The sequence below is a fragment of the Tachysurus vachellii genome, chromosome 13 (assembly GCF_030014155.1).
Source record: "Tachysurus vachellii isolate PV-2020 chromosome 13, HZAU_Pvac_v1, whole genome shotgun sequence".
In the NCBI taxonomy this organism is placed as follows: domain Eukaryota; kingdom Metazoa; phylum Chordata; class Actinopteri; order Siluriformes; family Bagridae; genus Tachysurus; species Tachysurus vachellii.
Genome location: NC_083472.1, coordinates 13,342,825 through 13,362,250, shown reverse-complemented (window position 1 = coordinate 13,362,250; position 19,426 = coordinate 13,342,825). Strand labels below are relative to the sequence as shown.

At 36.7% G+C, this 19,426-nt stretch overlaps 1 protein-coding gene across 5 annotated transcripts in view; it reads left to right on the top strand.

The window, feature by feature from the left end:
- dlg3 (discs, large homolog 3 (Drosophila)) overlaps positions 1 to 19,426 on the top strand; it is a 75,586-nt gene that overhangs the window by 17,974 nt on the left and 38,186 nt on the right. For all 5 annotated transcript variants that reach the window (XM_060885063.1, XM_060885064.1, XM_060885057.1 and 2 more), the window contains one exon: positions 19,289 to 19,342. In XM_060885063.1, coding sequence (XP_060741046.1) covers positions 19,289 to 19,342 — 54 coding nt within the window. The remainder of the gene's footprint in view (positions 1 to 19,288; positions 19,343 to 19,426) is intronic.

The following is a 19,426-nucleotide window of genomic DNA, read 5'->3' as shown; positions in this document are numbered from 1 at the left end:
TGCAGGCCCCAAGATGATGTTTTATATCAAATATTCAGAATAAAATCTTATAAAGCCTAGTAAAGTGTGAATGCATATACTGTGTCACAATAGTTTCCCAGTACCTGATTATTTTTGGTAGTTTTTGTATTTTGTGTGTTTTTGAGATGCAGTTGGGCTGGAAATTTTGCTGAATCCTGTCAGTTTGGCAAATAATATTAGCTCTTCTGTGTTGAACAAGGTATGTCTGAAATTTACTCAACTCAGCCAGTTGAGGGCTATTTACATTTAAGTCACTCAATTTTGAATTCAGTTATTAGTTTCGTCCAGTATTTTACTTTGCGACATAAAATATTGTGCAGAAAGCCTAATCAAGTTGTAAAGTTTTAGTAAATATACCTATAAATGCTTCAAAATAGTATTGCCATCATTACATTTAAAAATAGTTAAAGGAACAAAAATACATACAAAAATGTTATTTTTTGGAAAGAATGATATTTTATGTGATATAAAATTGCATTTTAGATGATAACAAATGTTAATATAAATAATTTACTGTAGTATAGTCATTAATAATTGTCAAATTGACAGTGGTGTCAATTGCTTTATGATATGGTATATAAATTGACATTATTCAGACATTCATACAGGGTATGAAAGGTTTTGCATGGCTTTTGTGCTCTTTAAATAAGCACACATAATTATCAATGTGTCTTCCCTTGACACTTCCCTTTAAGCAGATGGAAGCATGTTTTTTTGCATGGGGCCGGTCTTTTGCCTTTATTTATAACAAGGCATCTAAACTGAAGTATTTGGTCAATATTTGGTTTATAGGTGAACATTACTTCTACAAGAGTAAGTCAAATGAAAACCTTAATTAAATTAATAAATTACACTTGAATTACAATAGAATAATGTTTTGAGGAATACAGACATTCATTAAGTGATAGAACATTTGCACTGAACAAAATGAGGATTATGTAGAAAACCGATACACTTTTCTGAAACCAATTTGCAATAAACAGTGCAAAATAAAAAGGTTTTTATGGACTTGTATATTGTTTTCATCCATTTTTTCATTTTTTCAGCCATCTAACTTATCATTATATAATATATGATCACTGAGAACTTTCAGGAAGAATGTTCTAATACTGGGTAGTTTTTATTTGCTCTCAAAACTGCTTCAATATTTCTTTGTATAGATTGCAAAAGCTGATGAGATTCTGAGATTCTGGTCCTGGTTCCTCTGTTATATCACATTCCAAAAGTTGGATAAAGACTCACATGTTGGCACTTGAGAAGGCTTTTGCTTTGTGACATAGTGTGTTATCATGCTGGAAATAGCCAGAAGATGGTAAATTGTGGCCATGTAGGGCTGTACATAATCAGCAACAATGCTCAAAAAGAATGAGGCATTCAAGTAATAATTGATTGGTGTTTAGGACCTAAAGTGTGCCAAGAAACCATTCCAAACACCATCACACCACCTCCATCAGCATGGACTATTGATACATGGCAGGTTGGGTCCATGGATTCATCCTGTCAGTGCTAAATTCTGACCCTCTATCTATGTTCCAGAAGAAGAAAACAAGGCTTATCAGACCAGGCTACATTTCTCAACCTGTCCAGTATTTGTGATCCTACTGCAGCCTCAGCTTTCTGTCATTTCCTGAATGAAGTGGACCCTAATGTGGTCTTCTGCTGTTGTAGCCCATCCACAAGGTTTGATGTGTTGAATTTTGAGATGTTTTTCTGCTCAGCCCATTTGTACAGAGTGGTTATTTGAGATACTGTAGCCTTTCTGTCAGCTCAAACTGGTCGGACCATTCTCCTTTGGCCTCTCTCATTAACAAGGTGGACTGCCACTCAATGGATGCCTTTTCTTTATTTCTCCATTTTGAATAAACTTAAAAATCCCAGTCTGCCACTAACATTCATGTCACTGCCAAAAATATTGAGACATTTTCCCCCATTCTGATGGCTGATGTAACTTTTACCATAGCTGCTGGCCAGAATCTGCATGATTTTATGCATTGCGCTGCTGCCACGTGATTTGCTGCTTAGATAATTGCAGGAATGTGTACAGATGTTCCTGATAAAGTGTTGGCTGACTGCATATGATATTTTTGGTTCTTTCAGACTTGTCAGGTTATCAGAGTTTGAGGAGATGGGATTTGTGTTAACTTTACTATCCCATGACAAACAATGTTCTGAGAAATGCACACTATAATGTTGTGCCCTGCTACATCTCCTGTCTGACTAACCATGAGGGACTGTTGCAATTATTTTTAGCTATACTAGAAAAATCAGTTGAAGAAAAGAAAATTCAGTCAGTGTTTGGTAGATCTGGTGAGGCGATGAATACAGTACATACTTGGTAGTTTTGTTTTAGTGTTGTATGTTATGGTGTTTTTCTGTGCAACAAGGTTCATGTTGCTCATTCAGATGGATAGCAAATAAATGTCAGGTGGAAAAACTTGCACACACATTCTGAGGTAAGGTTTCAGTTCTGCTGCACAAATAACCTATTTAAAAAAAAAAGGTGTGTAATGTGGGTTAAAAGGCAGTCAAAGAGTTATTGGTAGAACACATTGTGTTGTATCACGTATTCATGACGTACTTAGAAAAGACCATTGTATTTTATTTTTAGCTAAAAAAACTTGTAATCCTTGCCTGAGGTGTTACAGATGATACATATGTTTATGCCTTGAAGAAATCTGTGCCAACTGACATGCACTCTTAGAAAAGTGGTCTTTCAGGGGTTTCTTCAAATAAGTTCTTATTAGTTAAGGATCCTTTGTTTCCTAAAGTTGTTCTAGTTTGGAGTTTCTACATAAACCCCCCAGAAGCACAAATGTAGAACTAAGAGTGCAATTGGCCTTTCGAGAGGAAACAAATAGTCCATGGAATTCTTGGGGACACATTCAACAAAATGTGTAAAAGGCCAAGACCATACATGATATCTTTTAAGATCAGTCTATTTGGAAACATGGATTTTCTCTTATTAACCACATTCTTACTAAATATGTTTAGGCCATTTATTGATACAGGGCTTAATGACCAGTTTCCAATAGGGAGGTGGAACAAAATGATAAAGGTATTTATAAATACTTCATTCAGGAACCATGTTTTGCCTATTTAAAAAAGGTTTCTTTTTGTGATTTTATTATCACAGATAAAGAGGTACTTTACAGTGAGAATACATATAATACATAAACATTTGACTATTTGCACTGGCCTATAGTTGAACATTTATTAGTTGTTTTTGATTAATATTCTAATATACATTGTAAAAATATTGCAGACTACATTTATTTATTACTTAGTTGTTATTTTGATGATGTAGTAGGTCTCATGTGAAGTCTTAAAGTCAAATTATTCATATACCTTCAGCACTGACTGCACTGTGTACATCCATTTAAAATGTACTGTTTGCTATGTGTGTGATTACTTGTCAAATTGCTACCCAATAGATGGCACCAAACAGGTTTATTTCTGTGGTAAGGATGCCTGTCATGACTTGTGAGAGCATGGGCATGTGGGGAATCAGACAAATGAAGGGTACTTATTTTGTGCCTTTTTAAAATATGCCTTCTGATTTGAAATTAGCATGGATTTATCTTACATGCACGCTTACATGCTTTTAATTTATCAATTTATTATTATTTTTTTAATAAAATACAATTAAACAAAGTAATAACATTTCAATCATTTTCATCAACTCATTTCCATGATGACCAGTAGGTAAGTACATACATGTTATAATTTAACACGCAGAATGTTAAACATGCAGCTACCTTTATCATTCATTTAAGAAGTTAGAAAAAGGAATGGAGCAGAGCAAGATAGTAAAAAAGCACAGATGTCATTTGTGTTTCTTAAACCTGTTAGCCCATCACAGAGCAAATCACGACATCAGGAGGAAACTCTGAAATACATGACTGCTGTTGATTAATTATTCAGGCACAATCACTGATATTCACTGATATTCAGTCACAGTCACTGGTATCTATGTTGTTATATTCATAGTATTTTGTTTGACAGAGAGACACTGCTCTGAACAAATTGTTAATTGTAGGGGTGCATATATAGAAAATGTGCGTTTAATTCATCCATTCTGCCGGTATCAGTGAAATGTTAGCACTGAAAACACCTATGCTTTTAGCTATAAGATGCCATTTGACACGTGATTGCAAGAAATATTTGGAGCACTGTTGTGTCTATACATTCTAAGATCCTTGTCCATTTGCTGGATCAACTCTTCCTTGTTTCCGATACATATTGTTTAAAAATTAAGCACTGTTTGTGGGTTTATGGATGGATTTAAACTTCCACATTTCCCTATGCATAACTGAGCCACCAGTATCCGTGTGTTTCATTTTCAGAAATGTATTTTCCTCATTCCTGCCCAGAACTGTACAGGCACCAAGCTGACGTTGCCATGGTGACACAAGGGAGATCAGAAATTTAGCGCTGTTTTATAGTCTTGGTTATTTCAGCATTATTATTTTTTTGTGTTGTGGCTCTAGTATGTGCAAAGAACTTTACACTGGCACAGCAGATTCATATATACAGCATGTAGCATATACAGTATGAATTTGTAGATTTTTTTTGACATCTGAATCAAAAAAGTGCTTTAAAAAAACAACCCTGGAAATAGACATAATCCTTTTGTTGTATGGCTCCACTGTCCGTTGTTTTTTTGGAGAGTATTGTACTAGTAAGGGAAATAAGGTGGACTAGAAAAGCACATTGGCCATACTGTTATCACCACCAACAATTACAAGGCTGATAAGTACAACCATGTTTACTTGGGTTAGTGGGTAATAATTCTATTTTCTTATTTATTAGACCACTGGGAGAACTGGCCTAGCAGAACAATGTTCATTCACTGATTGCTTGATGCACCGATTGTTCGCTGACTTAGTGAGTCCCCTTTGCTGAATCTCACAAGCTTTGGAGTAGCTCAGCACTTCCACACAGTGTCATTTACCCACAATCCCCGTATAAAGTATAGGAACACCAATGACAGTTCTTTTGTTTTTGCTATACACCGAAGACAATTGGGTTTGATGTTCAAAAGAAAATGAAACAATAGATCATAATTTGAGCCTTTATTTCCTAATATTCATGTCTAGATGTGTTAAACCTTATCCACCTTAGTAAGGCAGATGACTCGATTTTTATAACTGTATCAAGCTGGTGACTCACTGACATCAACACACTGTTGCATTCTTCTTTTGTGATGCTTCTTCAGGTTTGTACCACAGATAGTTTTGTATTTTTTAGGGGTTTCTCTCTTCTCCCTTTCAGTAAAATGTGGCTAAATTGAGTTAAAGTCTGGTGATTGACTGGGCTAATGTAAAACCTTTTTCCTCTGATGAAGGCCTTTGTTGTGTTTGAAGTGTGTTTTGGATCATTGTCTGAATTTATTCTGCTGCCACCATTATGGATTTCATCATCAATCAATAAATAAAATCATCAATAAAATTAGTGAGTCTGTTCCTGAAGCACCCATGCAAGCCCAAGCTATGATCCTAACTCCACTGTGTTCGACCCATGAGCTTGTATGCTTGGAGATCTTTTTTGTCCTTCTCACTTTGGCCACAATCTTGGCTCCAAAACCTTTGTGGCTTTTCTCTATTTCTCTCTGTATTTCTTTGCAAATACCGATCTTGTTTTCTAATTGTCACTGCAGATGAGTATTTTGCTTCTTGTAGTATAACCTTTTTATTTCTGCCCTTAAAGTCTTCTTCAAATGTGGATTTTGATACCTTTACCTTGCCCTGTGGAGATAATGCCTATGACTGAAATTTAGGGTTTTTTCCTTGACCAGTGGTTTCTTTCTTTTTCAGGACAATTCCAAATTGTTGTATTGGTTAAGAAATAAGATATTTCTTAACTTCAAAATGGCTTTCATTTCTTCCATAGACAACTCTTTGTTTTTCATGTTGGCATATCCTTTTTAACAAATGAAAACCAGGCCTCAAACCAGGAGGTGAGATTCAGAGCTACTGATTATTTTAACAAGCAATCAAACAGGGCATACCTGGACATGTTTCATGCTGAAACAACTGTTCTTATATTCCACATGTTCTAATATTTTTGACCACTAAAAATTGGGTGAGTTCAAACAAAATTGATTTACTTTTTATTAATCTAATTTGTTTACTTAAATTTTGTCTTTGTTTAGCAAAAAAAAAATGTGAGTCACATTTTGTCACTATTTTGGGGGGGAAGCACTGGCAGATGGTGTCCTTGTGTCTTTGGTGGTGGCCATGGATGCTTCGAGTCATAACTTCCCAGAGGTTATCAATTGTGGGGAACGTGAGGGCCAGTCAATGGCATCAGTGCCTATGCCATCCAGAAACTGCCCACACACACACTGGCCACATTAGGTCGGCACTGTAATGCACCAGGAATGGTCAGAAACATGCACTTAAGTAGCCTACTGGAGATCATTTAGTGATCATTTAGATCACTTCTTCTTCACACAAAGGAGCAGATACCAGTCTTGCTGGTGGGTTGTGCCCTGCCCACCTTTCCTTGTGTAATGGCTCTTCTCCCAATATCTCCACCATACTCTTAAAACTGTTCTAGGAGAAACACCATACCTCCTTGTTTGGTATGTATGGCTGTGCCATCCTCCAGGAACTGAACTTCCTGTGCAGGTTGCAGGTTGTTTTGCAGGTACTGCCTCATGCTACAAATAGTGACAAAACTAGAGACAAATTGGTGAGGAAGGATAAGGAGAGAGTAATTGTCTGTGGCCACCAACTACAAAACCATTCCCTTTTTGGGGTTGTCTTGCTGTTCACTCTCCAGTGCACCTGTTGTCATTTTTATTTGAACCAAACCATGTAAAACTAATTTACAAACAAAAGCTTTCGAAATGAACAGATTGATATCCCTGAGGTTTAATTGAGTTATACGGTAACGATTAAGCGTTTCCTTAATTCTGAAAACTTCTCAGATCTGGCAAAACTGTTAAGATATTCATCTTAACATATTCAAGTGCAGGACACTTAATTAGTGGAATTTTTGTCTTCATAGCAACTTTTTTTGTTTCCAATGTTGTAAACTGATTTGTAAGATCAAAATTTAAAAAACATGTTGAATTGTAGATTATTTAATTAGTACTTAGCAGAAAGACACAAAAGACTAATCAGATTTTACCATCCTGTCAAAGATTTTCATAAACAGGAGCGCCTTTGCACAACTTAAAAGATTTTCCAGGGCAAGATTAGGAAAATTAACTGAACAATTCAGAGGGCACATATGAGTTTGACTGAGCCTGGACAGCATTGCTAAGGCAACCGCTGCAAGCTTAGACTCCCCTGGTCCTGTGGCAGTGCTAACTGTCCTATATCTTCCTGTATCTTAATATGAAATCATTCATAAATATAATATATAAAATACAGACAATAATATGGTATTGTATTTACAAAATCTTTCTACTTGAGGGTGGATTATACACCACTATTTGGAAGAGATAATGTTTAGAAAAACTATAGATAATTGTTCTGATTAAACTTAGCTATCTACCTCATCTCACATCTTATTATTGGTAATTATGTTAGCCTACCTAACTGTAAATTGCTCTGATAGAATGTCACACATGATCAATCAATGCTATATGTACAGAATATGCACAGAATTTAGGCAATGAGCACTAACCTTCTATTAAAGCACAATGTTCAGAGCTCATAAAGCAGTGGAGGAGGAAACGAGAACAGTAAATCACAGCAAATGCACTATGGAACTGGAGGACAAGGTGCGCACTGCAATATTCATTTCCACTGTTAGATATTGGCTTTCATCCACATTGAGAAGGGCTAACATGTCTGCTCCTGAGGAAATGACTAGGAAAAATGAGACTGTTTCTTTGATGAAAGTGGACACCCTTGATCACGTGAAGGAGAGAGATTGTGGTCACCAGACGTGGCATGATTTTGTCTTAATTGTGACATACGCATAAAAAATTAAGTGACCCAAAACCATCAGCCTGAGTTGTGTTTGTTAGGAAAATGCTGACCAGGTAACGTTAAAATCTACTCATGGCTGACTAAATTTATTGATCACATTACTAAATGCTTAGTTGAGTAGACGTTTATATAGGCTATACAGTACTGCCCACCACATGAGAATTAGTTGCCATGACAACAGGTTAGTGCACTGAACTGAGACCTCTGGTGTATGGGCCTGGAAGTGCAACCATGCTGGTTATGATTCAGCTCTTAAAGCTTTGTCTATAGTGACAGGAAAAACAGGTGTGTATGCAAGCCCATTTTTGGCACAATTACTCCTTTTGTGCTATGAGATTCACCCTCCTCCACACACCAGTTTAAAGGTTGTCATCACAGTGAAACATTGCACAAGGTTTAGATCAGCAATGTGCTCTGGTTTTGGATACTGTTTACACCCCACACAGTTGCAGAGCTTATATAAAACTACTGTATCATGGCTCCTATACTTGTTCATGGAATCTGCCTCCATTGCGATCAATAACACTACAGTGGGTCCTTAAAGCTTTCCTCCTCTTTGCTTAACTCCTCTTTGCTTTGTGGGTGTCTGTGGGTGCATTTACCAGCCTTTATGCTTTGCTGAACTGGTAATAATTTTAGACTTGAAATTTTGTTCATACTACTGCAAAGCCGAGTGAGAGACTGTGGGGCTAGAATACTCCTTTTTTCGCATCCACATTTACAGAAGGTAGACTTTACATTTTACACACATGGAGGTTCAGTGTGGCATTTCTCAGTTTTTTATATATATATATATATATATATATATATATATATATATATATATATATATATATGCAGAACATTTTTGTTTTCTTTTGTAATTCTCTGTGTGTGTGTGTTCATGCACAAATACAGAGGCAAACATTTATTCTTATATAAATATGTAACATCTACAGTATATGCAATATTAGTTTCACAAACTTACTATATGGGCTACTGTATTCTAAATAGGTCTTTTCTGATGGCACCAGAACTACCTTTCATTGGTTTTATTGCAGTGGGGATAAATATTAATTGGGGGATATAGGGATAGTTTATATTATGTGCTGTGGTATTTGTCACCAAGACAGTAGTTGCAGGTCCATAAAGTTCTGAAAGTTGTGAGGTTGGGCATCCGTGGATCAAAACTGTTTCTTTGAAGCCTGGGAAAGTTTTATTCAATGCGTGAACTATTTCTCATGTATCTCAACCATTCCTTAAATATTTTTGCAGTGTGGTCTTATTTGTCAAAGTAACATTCACATGAATGCCAGGATTGAAGTTTCCCAGCAGAATATTGCTCAGAGCATCATGCTGCCTTCGGTGGCTTGCCTTCTTCTCATAAGACCTCATAAGTGATAAGACCTATCACTATTATGCCGGACTGAATCATCAGTGAGCCTCGGCACCCTTGACCCTATCGCCAGTTCACTGGTTGTCCTTCCCTGTACCTCATTTGCAAGGTACTAACCACTGCATTACGGAAACACCCCACAAGACCTGCTGATCTGGAGATGGTGACTCAGACTTCTAGTCATCACAGTTTGGCCCAATCAACAGAAGAGCTCTCAGTTTATTCGTCGACAGGTGCCACTATAATGAGATAATCAGTGTTATTTATTTTACCTGTCAGTGGTTTTAATGTTAAGGGGGATTCTTCTATAAAATGCATATAATATTTTGAAGCTCATGACATACCTGTGAAATATGTAGATTCTTAAAAAGCCTACAGTAGCTCTGTCTTTCTGTTTGAGCCTGCAATTGGAGAAAAAAGTAGTTTATCTGATATTAGTCATCATGACTTCGTGACTTTGTGACATTGCAGGAAAGCAGGAAAAAACATAGACACCATTAAGATGTTGTTACAGCATGAAGGACACAAGAGTTTGTGGTTGCCTATTAAGCTTTTTTTTAACAAGTGTGTACTTATTTGTGCTGGGTGTTATGAGAAGTACATCACACATCCTAATCATGTAAACCTATATCACATATTGCAAACACAAACACACAGTCCCACATTAATACTGCATCCACTTTGGTGCTGGGTAGGAGGGGAGTTTTGCCAGACACTGCTGTTGTTGCCATGGTGCAGTCTGAATTGAGCTCCATATTAGCCTCTCTCTGCCTAATAGGAAGAGACTGCAAGACTGCATTCTAGTTTGTCCACAAGCATATAAATAAGCTTATAGTGTACAGTATATGGACTATTTATACACACAGACATGATGTTTATCAACAGATAATCACGTGTTAACTCATTTTATGAACAGTATGACTAAAATATATTGGGTTGGTAGTCTGCATCAGTGTACAGTGAACAGATTGTTGTATCCAGATTGTAAAATCCAGTACAGGTCCTTTGTGGATTAATATTTGCCATTAAAATTCTAATTATGTAATAAGTTGAATCCAAATGCTGTTGAGGACACAGTCAGTGGGTTGGGTGATGCTTTGGGTCAGAGAAAATGATGCAACCAAAGGTTACTTATATTTACTCATTATACTGTTATGATTTTGCTGAACTTATGAGAAGCACCTGGAATTAAAAGTTTTTACAGTGTATATAGGAGATAAAATCTACATTCATTTTAAGATTTCTAAGATAAAATAGGTAGTGTTGCTTTTACCAATTTGTAATCTGTTTATCGTAATTGTTTGACATTTTCTAAACTGCGACTCGCTTCTATGTGATTACTTCATAGGGCCAAAGACAATTTAAAATAATCCCCTCTCAAATTGTCCTCAGGGAATATGGATTGTGCAAGAGTCATTTATGTAATTACCTTGGGTGATTTATTAAATTAAAAACCAAGATGTAATACTCTAAATGGGGTCTAAAGCAGGACTAGTCATAGATGTCTTAGTAAGGATGAGTAATTAAAGCCACCATCCAAGGTTTTTTTGTTGTTGTTGAAACTTAAGAACAATCTCCCATGATGATGGAGTCAAAAATTCTGTAAAATATGATGTATCTGAGATTTTGTGTGTTGGCCTGACAATCCTGTATAAAAGCGCAGCAATACATTGAAATTATATCATTTGAAGCTGATGTTCAGTGTCGGTAATTCATGAACCTAGTTTGTAACTCGCTCGCTCACTCAAAATGCAATGTTCCTGCTGTATTGTGCAGTGTATTCCTATAATCTAGTTATGCCTTCATACTGTATACTGCAGTGCTGCACAGTCTCACCTTGTTTTCTAGTTGAGTTTTAATGCTGTGGAAGATCTGCAAGAAAAGTTACCACAGGATCTACATTTTCCTTTCGATCTTTCTTCATTTCTTTCTTAAAAACACGCACAGGCCTCTTGCGCCTCTTTCCTGAAGACGTAAACTCTTTCCATATTAAATGTTAAATATATGGCTATTTACAAAAAGCCATCCTTTATATGATTATACATTTGTCTTTGTTAAACAACTCCATTTTAAATTCTATTATTATTAGTCTTTGATTACGTGGACCAGTCTCCTGTGCCATCCCTGTGTATAGCGGTTACTATAGCAACGCTAACATCGAATCAGTGCATTAATATAAAACTATTGTTCACATTACAGGTACAGTAATTTGAATAAATTTGCTTGAAGTATTGAAATACATTTAGAATATGCAAATAATAATTTAAAGTATGAAAGTGTACCTATAAATGTATGTAATGGAATATTTTCACTCTTGTACTGGTCATGCGTACTATGATGCTTTGTATCACTAAGAATGTGCGCTGTTGTAGATTTAGAGGACTAATTTGACTAACAATGGTGCTGTCGTGGTGAGTTTCTGCATATTTTTGTATTTTAATCGTTGTTGTATCAGGTGAGACGGAGTCATTGAAGGCACCTGCTTTTAGTTGTATTTTAGCTAGTATGTTAACACTATTCGTGTTTGACAAAGATATCAGCATACACAGATTACATACCAAAGTTCACAGAGAACACAGATTGGGTTGCTGTAAACGTGAATGTATCTGGTAATAAAATACCGACACTGGAAGTGGCCAGATGTGTTCCTTTTGCTCTCTTCACTGTTTTTTTAGCCCTCTAGCAAAACCTCCACAGTGTAGATAGATGTGAGATGTGAGCATACACAGCAGATTGTGAGATTACATGAGAGATTTTGCTCTGTCATCTGTACTCAGTAACCGTGCCAGTCACGCTGATGTGCACAATAAACTTTTTATTCTCGTAACATTTCTTTCATGCTGAGTGAGCATCAGCAAGCAATAATACTTGGGTCCATGTATCAAATAGGATACTAGCATGCTAAACAGTTTGTCAGTACACTTTTGGTTTCATTAGAATTTACTGCAAATTATGTGTATTATAAAAAAAACTGCAAAAAAATTGTATTATTGATTTATTTTCCATTGATAAATACATTGGTAATGCCCTAAAATCCAATTATATTTGTATGCTCAACAAATCCTTACACAAATAAGGATTAACTGGTCCAGCAAAACGTCAGCATGACAATATAAGAAAGTATATTAGGCTTGTTTTATTAGTAAAACGAACTAGACTTTAAGCCAAGACATTTTATTAGCAGTATTCATAAGGAATATACACTTACTGTCCACTTTAATAGTACACCTACCAACATGAACATGTAACCTGTATTTATATATATTAATTTCTATTGAGAGATTTAAAATTAAATCAAAATGGTATTTAAAGTTTTGCATGGTGTTATGTAAGCCATTTTTTTTTCATTGCCAGCTGGATTCCAAAAAGAAACACAACGCACTATGAAATAAATTATTGTCTTTGTTCTTGGTGCATTGAATTATCACAGCTCTTCCTCTTTGACGGTGATCGTGTGAAAATTGTCAATCTGTGTGATCTCAGATTGGTGGGTGTGATACTTGTGTGTGTCTCAGTAATGCACGCTTGTATCTCAGTGGATATACATGCTGTAGGCTTGTGCTCCGAGGCTCTACTTTCAATATGAAGGTGTGCAAAAGAGACAGCAAATCTGGACCTTCTGTGGGAGGTAGATTGTTTTGGCAATATCTGATATGACGCAGATTTAAAACAAAAGCATTTTAGGACTGTTTGGCAGAAAAATATACCGACATATAAAAGCATGTGTACAAAAATTTATATTCATAATTATGTAGAGAAAAGCAGTGTCACAGCTCTTGTTTTCTGCACTTTTTTACTGTCGTTGTCCTACTTACTGTAAATCTTCATCACTTTCCACACCTACACAAATTTGTCAGCCAAACTCAACACAAGCACACTGAGTGAATGGAGCTGTGTGGGTGTGTTGGAGTGGAAGGATGGAGAGCTAGTCCCTCAGGCATATCAGTGAGGATGGAAGAGAGGATTGGGTCTTTCTTCCATGCTAAGAGCAAGACATGCCCCTATCATCTGTGCTTATTTGTTTTAATAGCAGATCCCATAGAAGCCCTCTGTGTTTTGATGACCTGCAAGCTGCTTCTGTGTGCTCGCCTGCCAAATGTCTTTCTGTCAGTCCCCACACTGCCTTCTGGGGGTCAGAGCCATTTTCAGGAAGGCCTTTTAAAGAGCATAAAGTTTGAGCCTTGGAGTTCAGTCTGTGTTTGTTTGCCAGCAAACATTTAACTAATTCAGTAATAATATTTGTCAGAACATGAGAGTGATTGGAAAATAATATACACCTATACTGATTATATATTTCCCATAAAATGACTAGAAAAGAAGCTCAGTTGCAGCTGTTCATCATGACATAAGGGATAACTGAACCAGTGTGTACTTTAGTGCCACTGAATAAGGAAGAGAAAATATTGATAACTTAAACATCCTGTTAGTATTTTTATAAATCCTTCACCTACAGGATGCATACCTGTATTTGTATTGTATAGTATCATTCACTGTCAGTGTTTTTACTTGCCTTAATGTGTTGCCATCAGTAGAAAATATGAGATCCTTTATTCTTGGTTATATTCATTTATCAACACAACCAGCACAGTGCAGCAAACACTACTCTTATCCTTGCAACCAAGGATACCAGCCAAATGCGAAGCAGCACACAATGGTCTCAAATCCTTATCATTTCAGCCTAATTGACACAGGCATTAATATATTGTCTAACTTTGGCAGCACTAACCATGGTTAGTGTCTATGAAAACAATTTACTCTAAAATTCACAAATAGAAGATACGGGCGAAGTAAACAAATCCTCCAATAATTTATCAAATGTCACTGTATGTCACGGAACATCACACAAAGCATTTCAGGTTCTGCTTTGTGTGGTGGCACAGACAAGGAAAGTAGCGTGGTGTTTTATTTCAGTAGAAATCGAGCATGCATCCTTATTGTAAAGATGGAGATGATTACAGTGCTGCTGCTGCAGTGGCTAAAATAGCATGGAAGCAGTGTGATCAGACATGGTGGGGTAGATTATTAACTCAGACAGTGTCGACGTGCTTCATATCAACCTCAGCCAGGCTGCTTGTGACAAAGATTGTATGAGATCAAAAACGTACTGTTTGTACAGAAGAACATCACTTTCTTTAAATAGGCGTAATATTTTTCAGATAGCCTGACTATGAGCATAAAATCTCAATTGATATCCACACGTTGTGTGTTGCTTTGGCTTTAATGCTTTCTTGGTTTCTTTGCTAATTCATAGTTTCTTGTTCATTCCTACATGCGCTGTGTGTTGAGCTCAAGGTCAAACCAGTGACCTCTCAGAAGCTCATTTTCGAACTGTTTACAGCGTATACTTCTTCAAAATGATATAATAAATGGAAAATGCTGCTAATGACATCATCCTAATATGAAACTGGTTGAAAATGGTTACTTTGAAATGCATAGCATAAAGATTCTTCAATTTAGTCTTTATTTAAGGTTTTTGTGGGAAAACATTTATGAATTATGCCATTATGTAGTTTAAAACCTGTGGATACTACATTGTCATATATAAATGGTGACTTTTCCTTGTAGGGAAAAATTCTTTTATTATCCTTTTAGCATCTCTCTCTCTCTGTCTCTCTCTCTCTCTCTCTCTCTCTCTCTCTCTCTCTCTCTCTCTCTCTCTCTCTCTCTCTCTCTCTCTCTCTCCTTCTCCCCTTCTCAACAACCATGCCTCAGCATGAATGGGACAATGGGTTGCATTGTAATTGGGTCTCTATTGATTGGATTGCAGTGTGGTTTATATGAAATATCAGTGAAGACACTCTCTCTCTCTCTCTCTCTCTCTCTCTCTCTCTCTCTCTCTCTCTCTCTCTCTCTGTCTCTACAATGGGCTAAAGCTCAAGAAGCATGCAAACTACATAGATTTCTCTGCATATAACCAGGAGAGTATAAAAGTCCTGTGAAAAAACAAAAACAAAGTATGTGGAGACTGCAAATAAGATTGTTTGGAAATATATTGCATTGAGGTTTTGGCTTCTGAGTGTTTACAGTGTCTCAGATGAATCTGGATTTGATAGTCATATATTAATATCTATACCAGGGGTTTTAAACATGGGACCGGTCTTTAAGGTTGTAATCCTTCTCAACAAATAAATTAATTGTGTTTTAAGTTTTAAATGGATTGTAATACAATTAAATTATTTGAAAAAATATTTCCACTAGGAGGCAAATAATTGTTCCACTAGGGGGCAAAATAGAGCGATAAGTTTAGGGCCATGAGTTTGGCTACTAATTAAAAGATGCTAATATGCAAGCCATGTCTCTTTTTCTTCCAGTGCATTTAAATGCAGTTTATCCCTTGAATATGACAATGGAAAATATTTCAGATTATTATCAACTATTTCAGTGTGGCAACGGCCATTTTAAAGCAAATAGAGTGAGCTTCAGATGAAAATCTGTTTGCAGTTTATAAGAAATCATTTTATCATGTTATACGTTACTATATTTAATGCCTCTTTCCAGCAGGGGTAAATGTTACTGCATGACATAAAACCCTGATTACGTCCATTTTTAGCTCCATGTTGTAACACAACAAAATGTGGAAAATTTAAAGAGGGAACTATCGTTTAGAAAAAGTGTTTTCATGGCAATGAATAGCAATCTATTCATCAGTATTCTAGGTGATATACATTCAGGTGGATAAAGTAGGAACTAAATAGAGCTGCAGTGAACGCCTGGTGGAGCATCACTAGGGAAGACACCAAGCAACTGATGATGTATATGGCTCTAGACTTTAGGCATTCATTGACTACATATCAGTTTGCAAACTATTATTTTCTGGGGTTTGTCTGCACTTTATTCTATTTAATACTCAAGTATTCTGTCATAGACAACTAAAAATGTGCAAATATTTCTGGACCTGACTGTATGATCTTAATGTTCTTTTCAGTTATATTAATGCGTTAATAATTTATAACATTTAAGAGTTGATGTGTTATTGATCCACTAAACTGGTTTTGTTTTGGTCTGGTCCACTTGACACTAGGCTGAGTGTAATGTGGCCCAGTAAAAAAAGGTATTCGAGTCCACTGACAAAAGAAAGTTTTTGTATTAGAAAACATGTTGGCCGATAACACTTGCATTAGCTATTTTCATATTTTCATTTTCATGCACAAAGCCTAAATCTTTATTCACTATTTTTAGAATAAAAAAAGCCAAGCATGCTTTTACGCATGGAGTGTTGGGAAATGGCATCAATTGCAGATGCTGTCCAATGGATAGTAGTCGTTCTCATCTGGCTACTGTGCAGAGGTTTAAGGGCAACATTGGGTGAATGTGATACATTGCTGGACATGGTGGACGGTCTTCTAAACAGTTATACCCAGAGCAAGCCTTCACCAATTTCACCATTAGCAGCAGTGTGCACTGCGAGAGACAGACTGGGGGGAGGATCCTATCCATTTCTACTCTGTAGCCTGGGTAGCTGTTGCCATGGGAACACATTGATTATTTAACAATTTGGCTATGGCACGTCCCACCGCTCACAAAGGTTCATTGAGAGCTCACATTGTAATCCCAGGGGTCTGTAACCAAGTCCAACTGGGAAAGGCTGTCAGGGATGGGCGCTAGTATTAATTCATTTTCTAAATAAGCAGCAGCTGCAATAAATCCAATATCCAACCAGCATTTTGTGTGTCTGGCCCTGATTCCTTTACTGCAGCTGGAGAGCCGTGAACAGTGACAGCTGGCTGGAGAACAGCCTCTTATCATTAGTTTTTGAATTAAAGGGAAATTAAGGGATTTATGATAATCTTATCCAGATTTGGTTAATTCCACCCATGGTCCTTCTCTACCCTTCTGCCACATCTGGACATCTTCCAGTATTTTACTTGTTGTCTTTTTCTAGGTACGTGATTTAGTGTTGGTAATGTGCTTCATTGTTTTGATCATGTAAGCTTCACTCCAGGTCATGGCCTCTCTGGGTCACATATTGCTGTGGTGATCTAGTAATGCTGTAGACTGCTCATTCACCTTCTCCAGAGACAGATACAGCCTACGCTGAGATTACTGTAGTGCGATAAAGATGCAGAATTATAAACTACATTGCTGGCTATTTTGCCGGCTTTTACAGGCATGAAATAATGTCTGGTGTGTTGGGTAATTTCATACCTAATGTATATAAATTGACATAAGAAAACATTTTATCAACTTATACATTCCTATAGCTTATGTCTTGTATGTTGAATGGATGACATTGTGGCTCTTGTCCATATCAAGTGAGGATTTGTATCTCTTTGCTTAAACCTCTCAGAACATGTTTTTTGTTGAATGGTTAGAATTAAAAAATAAAATGTAAAAAATGTAAACAGAAATACGAAACAATACATCTAATTTTAAAATGGTTATTTATAAAGTGCAAAAACAAAGTGTTAGGTTCAGTGCTATAATTAGTTCGCTTATGTCTAAGCCTATGAATTTCAGGAATATATCGTATCTCCTATAGTATTTCAGAAATATTCCACTGGAAAATACCACATTGTAATTCAACTGCCTTTGGACATAACATGATCCTTATTTGCAAAGAAACGATCTGACTGTCTTTGTAAAAAAGATTAATCAGTGACTTCAGAACAGATGAAAATAATGAAGCTCATATACGAAGCACTGGAGATTTTGTCTGTTACATTTAGCAGTGTAGTAAATAAGGAGTGTTTGTTTGGTTTGGACGGTCGACCAGGTTTTCAGGTTATCAGCAAGGCTGTGCTGTTGTTGTACATTTAACGTGTCATCTTAGGAAGAACAGACAGTGTGGAATGCGAGTGTCTGTCCCGGTGTACCTGTCAGGAAATAGGAGATGGAATATAAAACTGGCTCTTGTATTTCTTTGCACATAAAGTGAAGAAGCTATTGTGATACTGTAAAACCGAAACTGCAGTTACAAAGAAAGAGAACGTTAAGGGTGAAATGTCTATGGCGTATATAAGGTATTTCTGTATCCCACCTATTGCTGTTGCACTCAATTTTTAAATGTTCCTAATTTAGTTGTTTAAAATTGTGGTTTATGAATTCCAGGGAGGATAAGCAAAAGATTAATGTAGAATTATGTTCAAACACCTAGCAGTTTTTGGTTAGATCAGCAATAACTCTTTCTGTCATCTTTATATCTTTTTGCTTCTTGGTCCTTCTTGAAATCTAGCTTGGTAGTTTTCTTCATTGTGGTAACTTGCTTTAAATTACAAGAAAAAACACTAAGATGCACTGAAGCTGATCACTTAGCAGATCTTATTGTATCACTAAGATCAATGATGGAAAAAAAGAAAAGAACAGGACTACTTTCGTGAAGCCCCGAAAGCCCTCGGGATGCTTTGTGTCTATTCATTAACTCTGGATACCTCATTCATGTCATCATGAATGTTAGTCTGTCACATACTTAATTTGAAGCATATTATTGCATGCATCTCTCTCTTGCACATAATAACACCTCTTAGTAGCACTTTATTAAAGAAGAATGGAATCATGTGCGGTCCAGAAGGGAATTCAAACATATAGTAGCAGATTCTTTTTGCTATAGGTGTAGTTTGGTGACAAGAAACTACTGGCCAATTTAGTCCTAACACCTCCAGTCCTGATTCCACTCGTCTCCCTACGGCATCACACCTTGGTGATAATGTACCATGTTTCATGGAGGCACACTGGCTGTTTCCATGGGGTGGATTTATTTTCTCCTTGCTCCAACAGTGTGTGCGTGCGTGCGTGCGTGTGTGTCTATGTGCGTGTCTGTGTGTGTATGTGGGTGTCTGTGTGTGTCTGTGTGTGTGTGTCTGTGTCTGTGTCTGTGTGTGTCTGTCTGTGTGTGTCTGTCTGTGTGTGTGTGTCTGTGTGTGTCTGTGTGTATGCACGAGAGAGAGAGAGGGTGTATGTGTGAGAAGCCAGCCTCATACACTGAGGTAATGTGTATCTCTTTATTTTGCAGGCAAACCCTCCTCCCATCATTGTCAATGCAGACTCACTGGATGCAGGTCCTTATGTAAGTATCTGCTGTTTCTCTGAGTACACAACCAGTAGTTTCTTCCTGTCATGTGGAAATAGTCTCCTCTGTAATTTCTTTTTT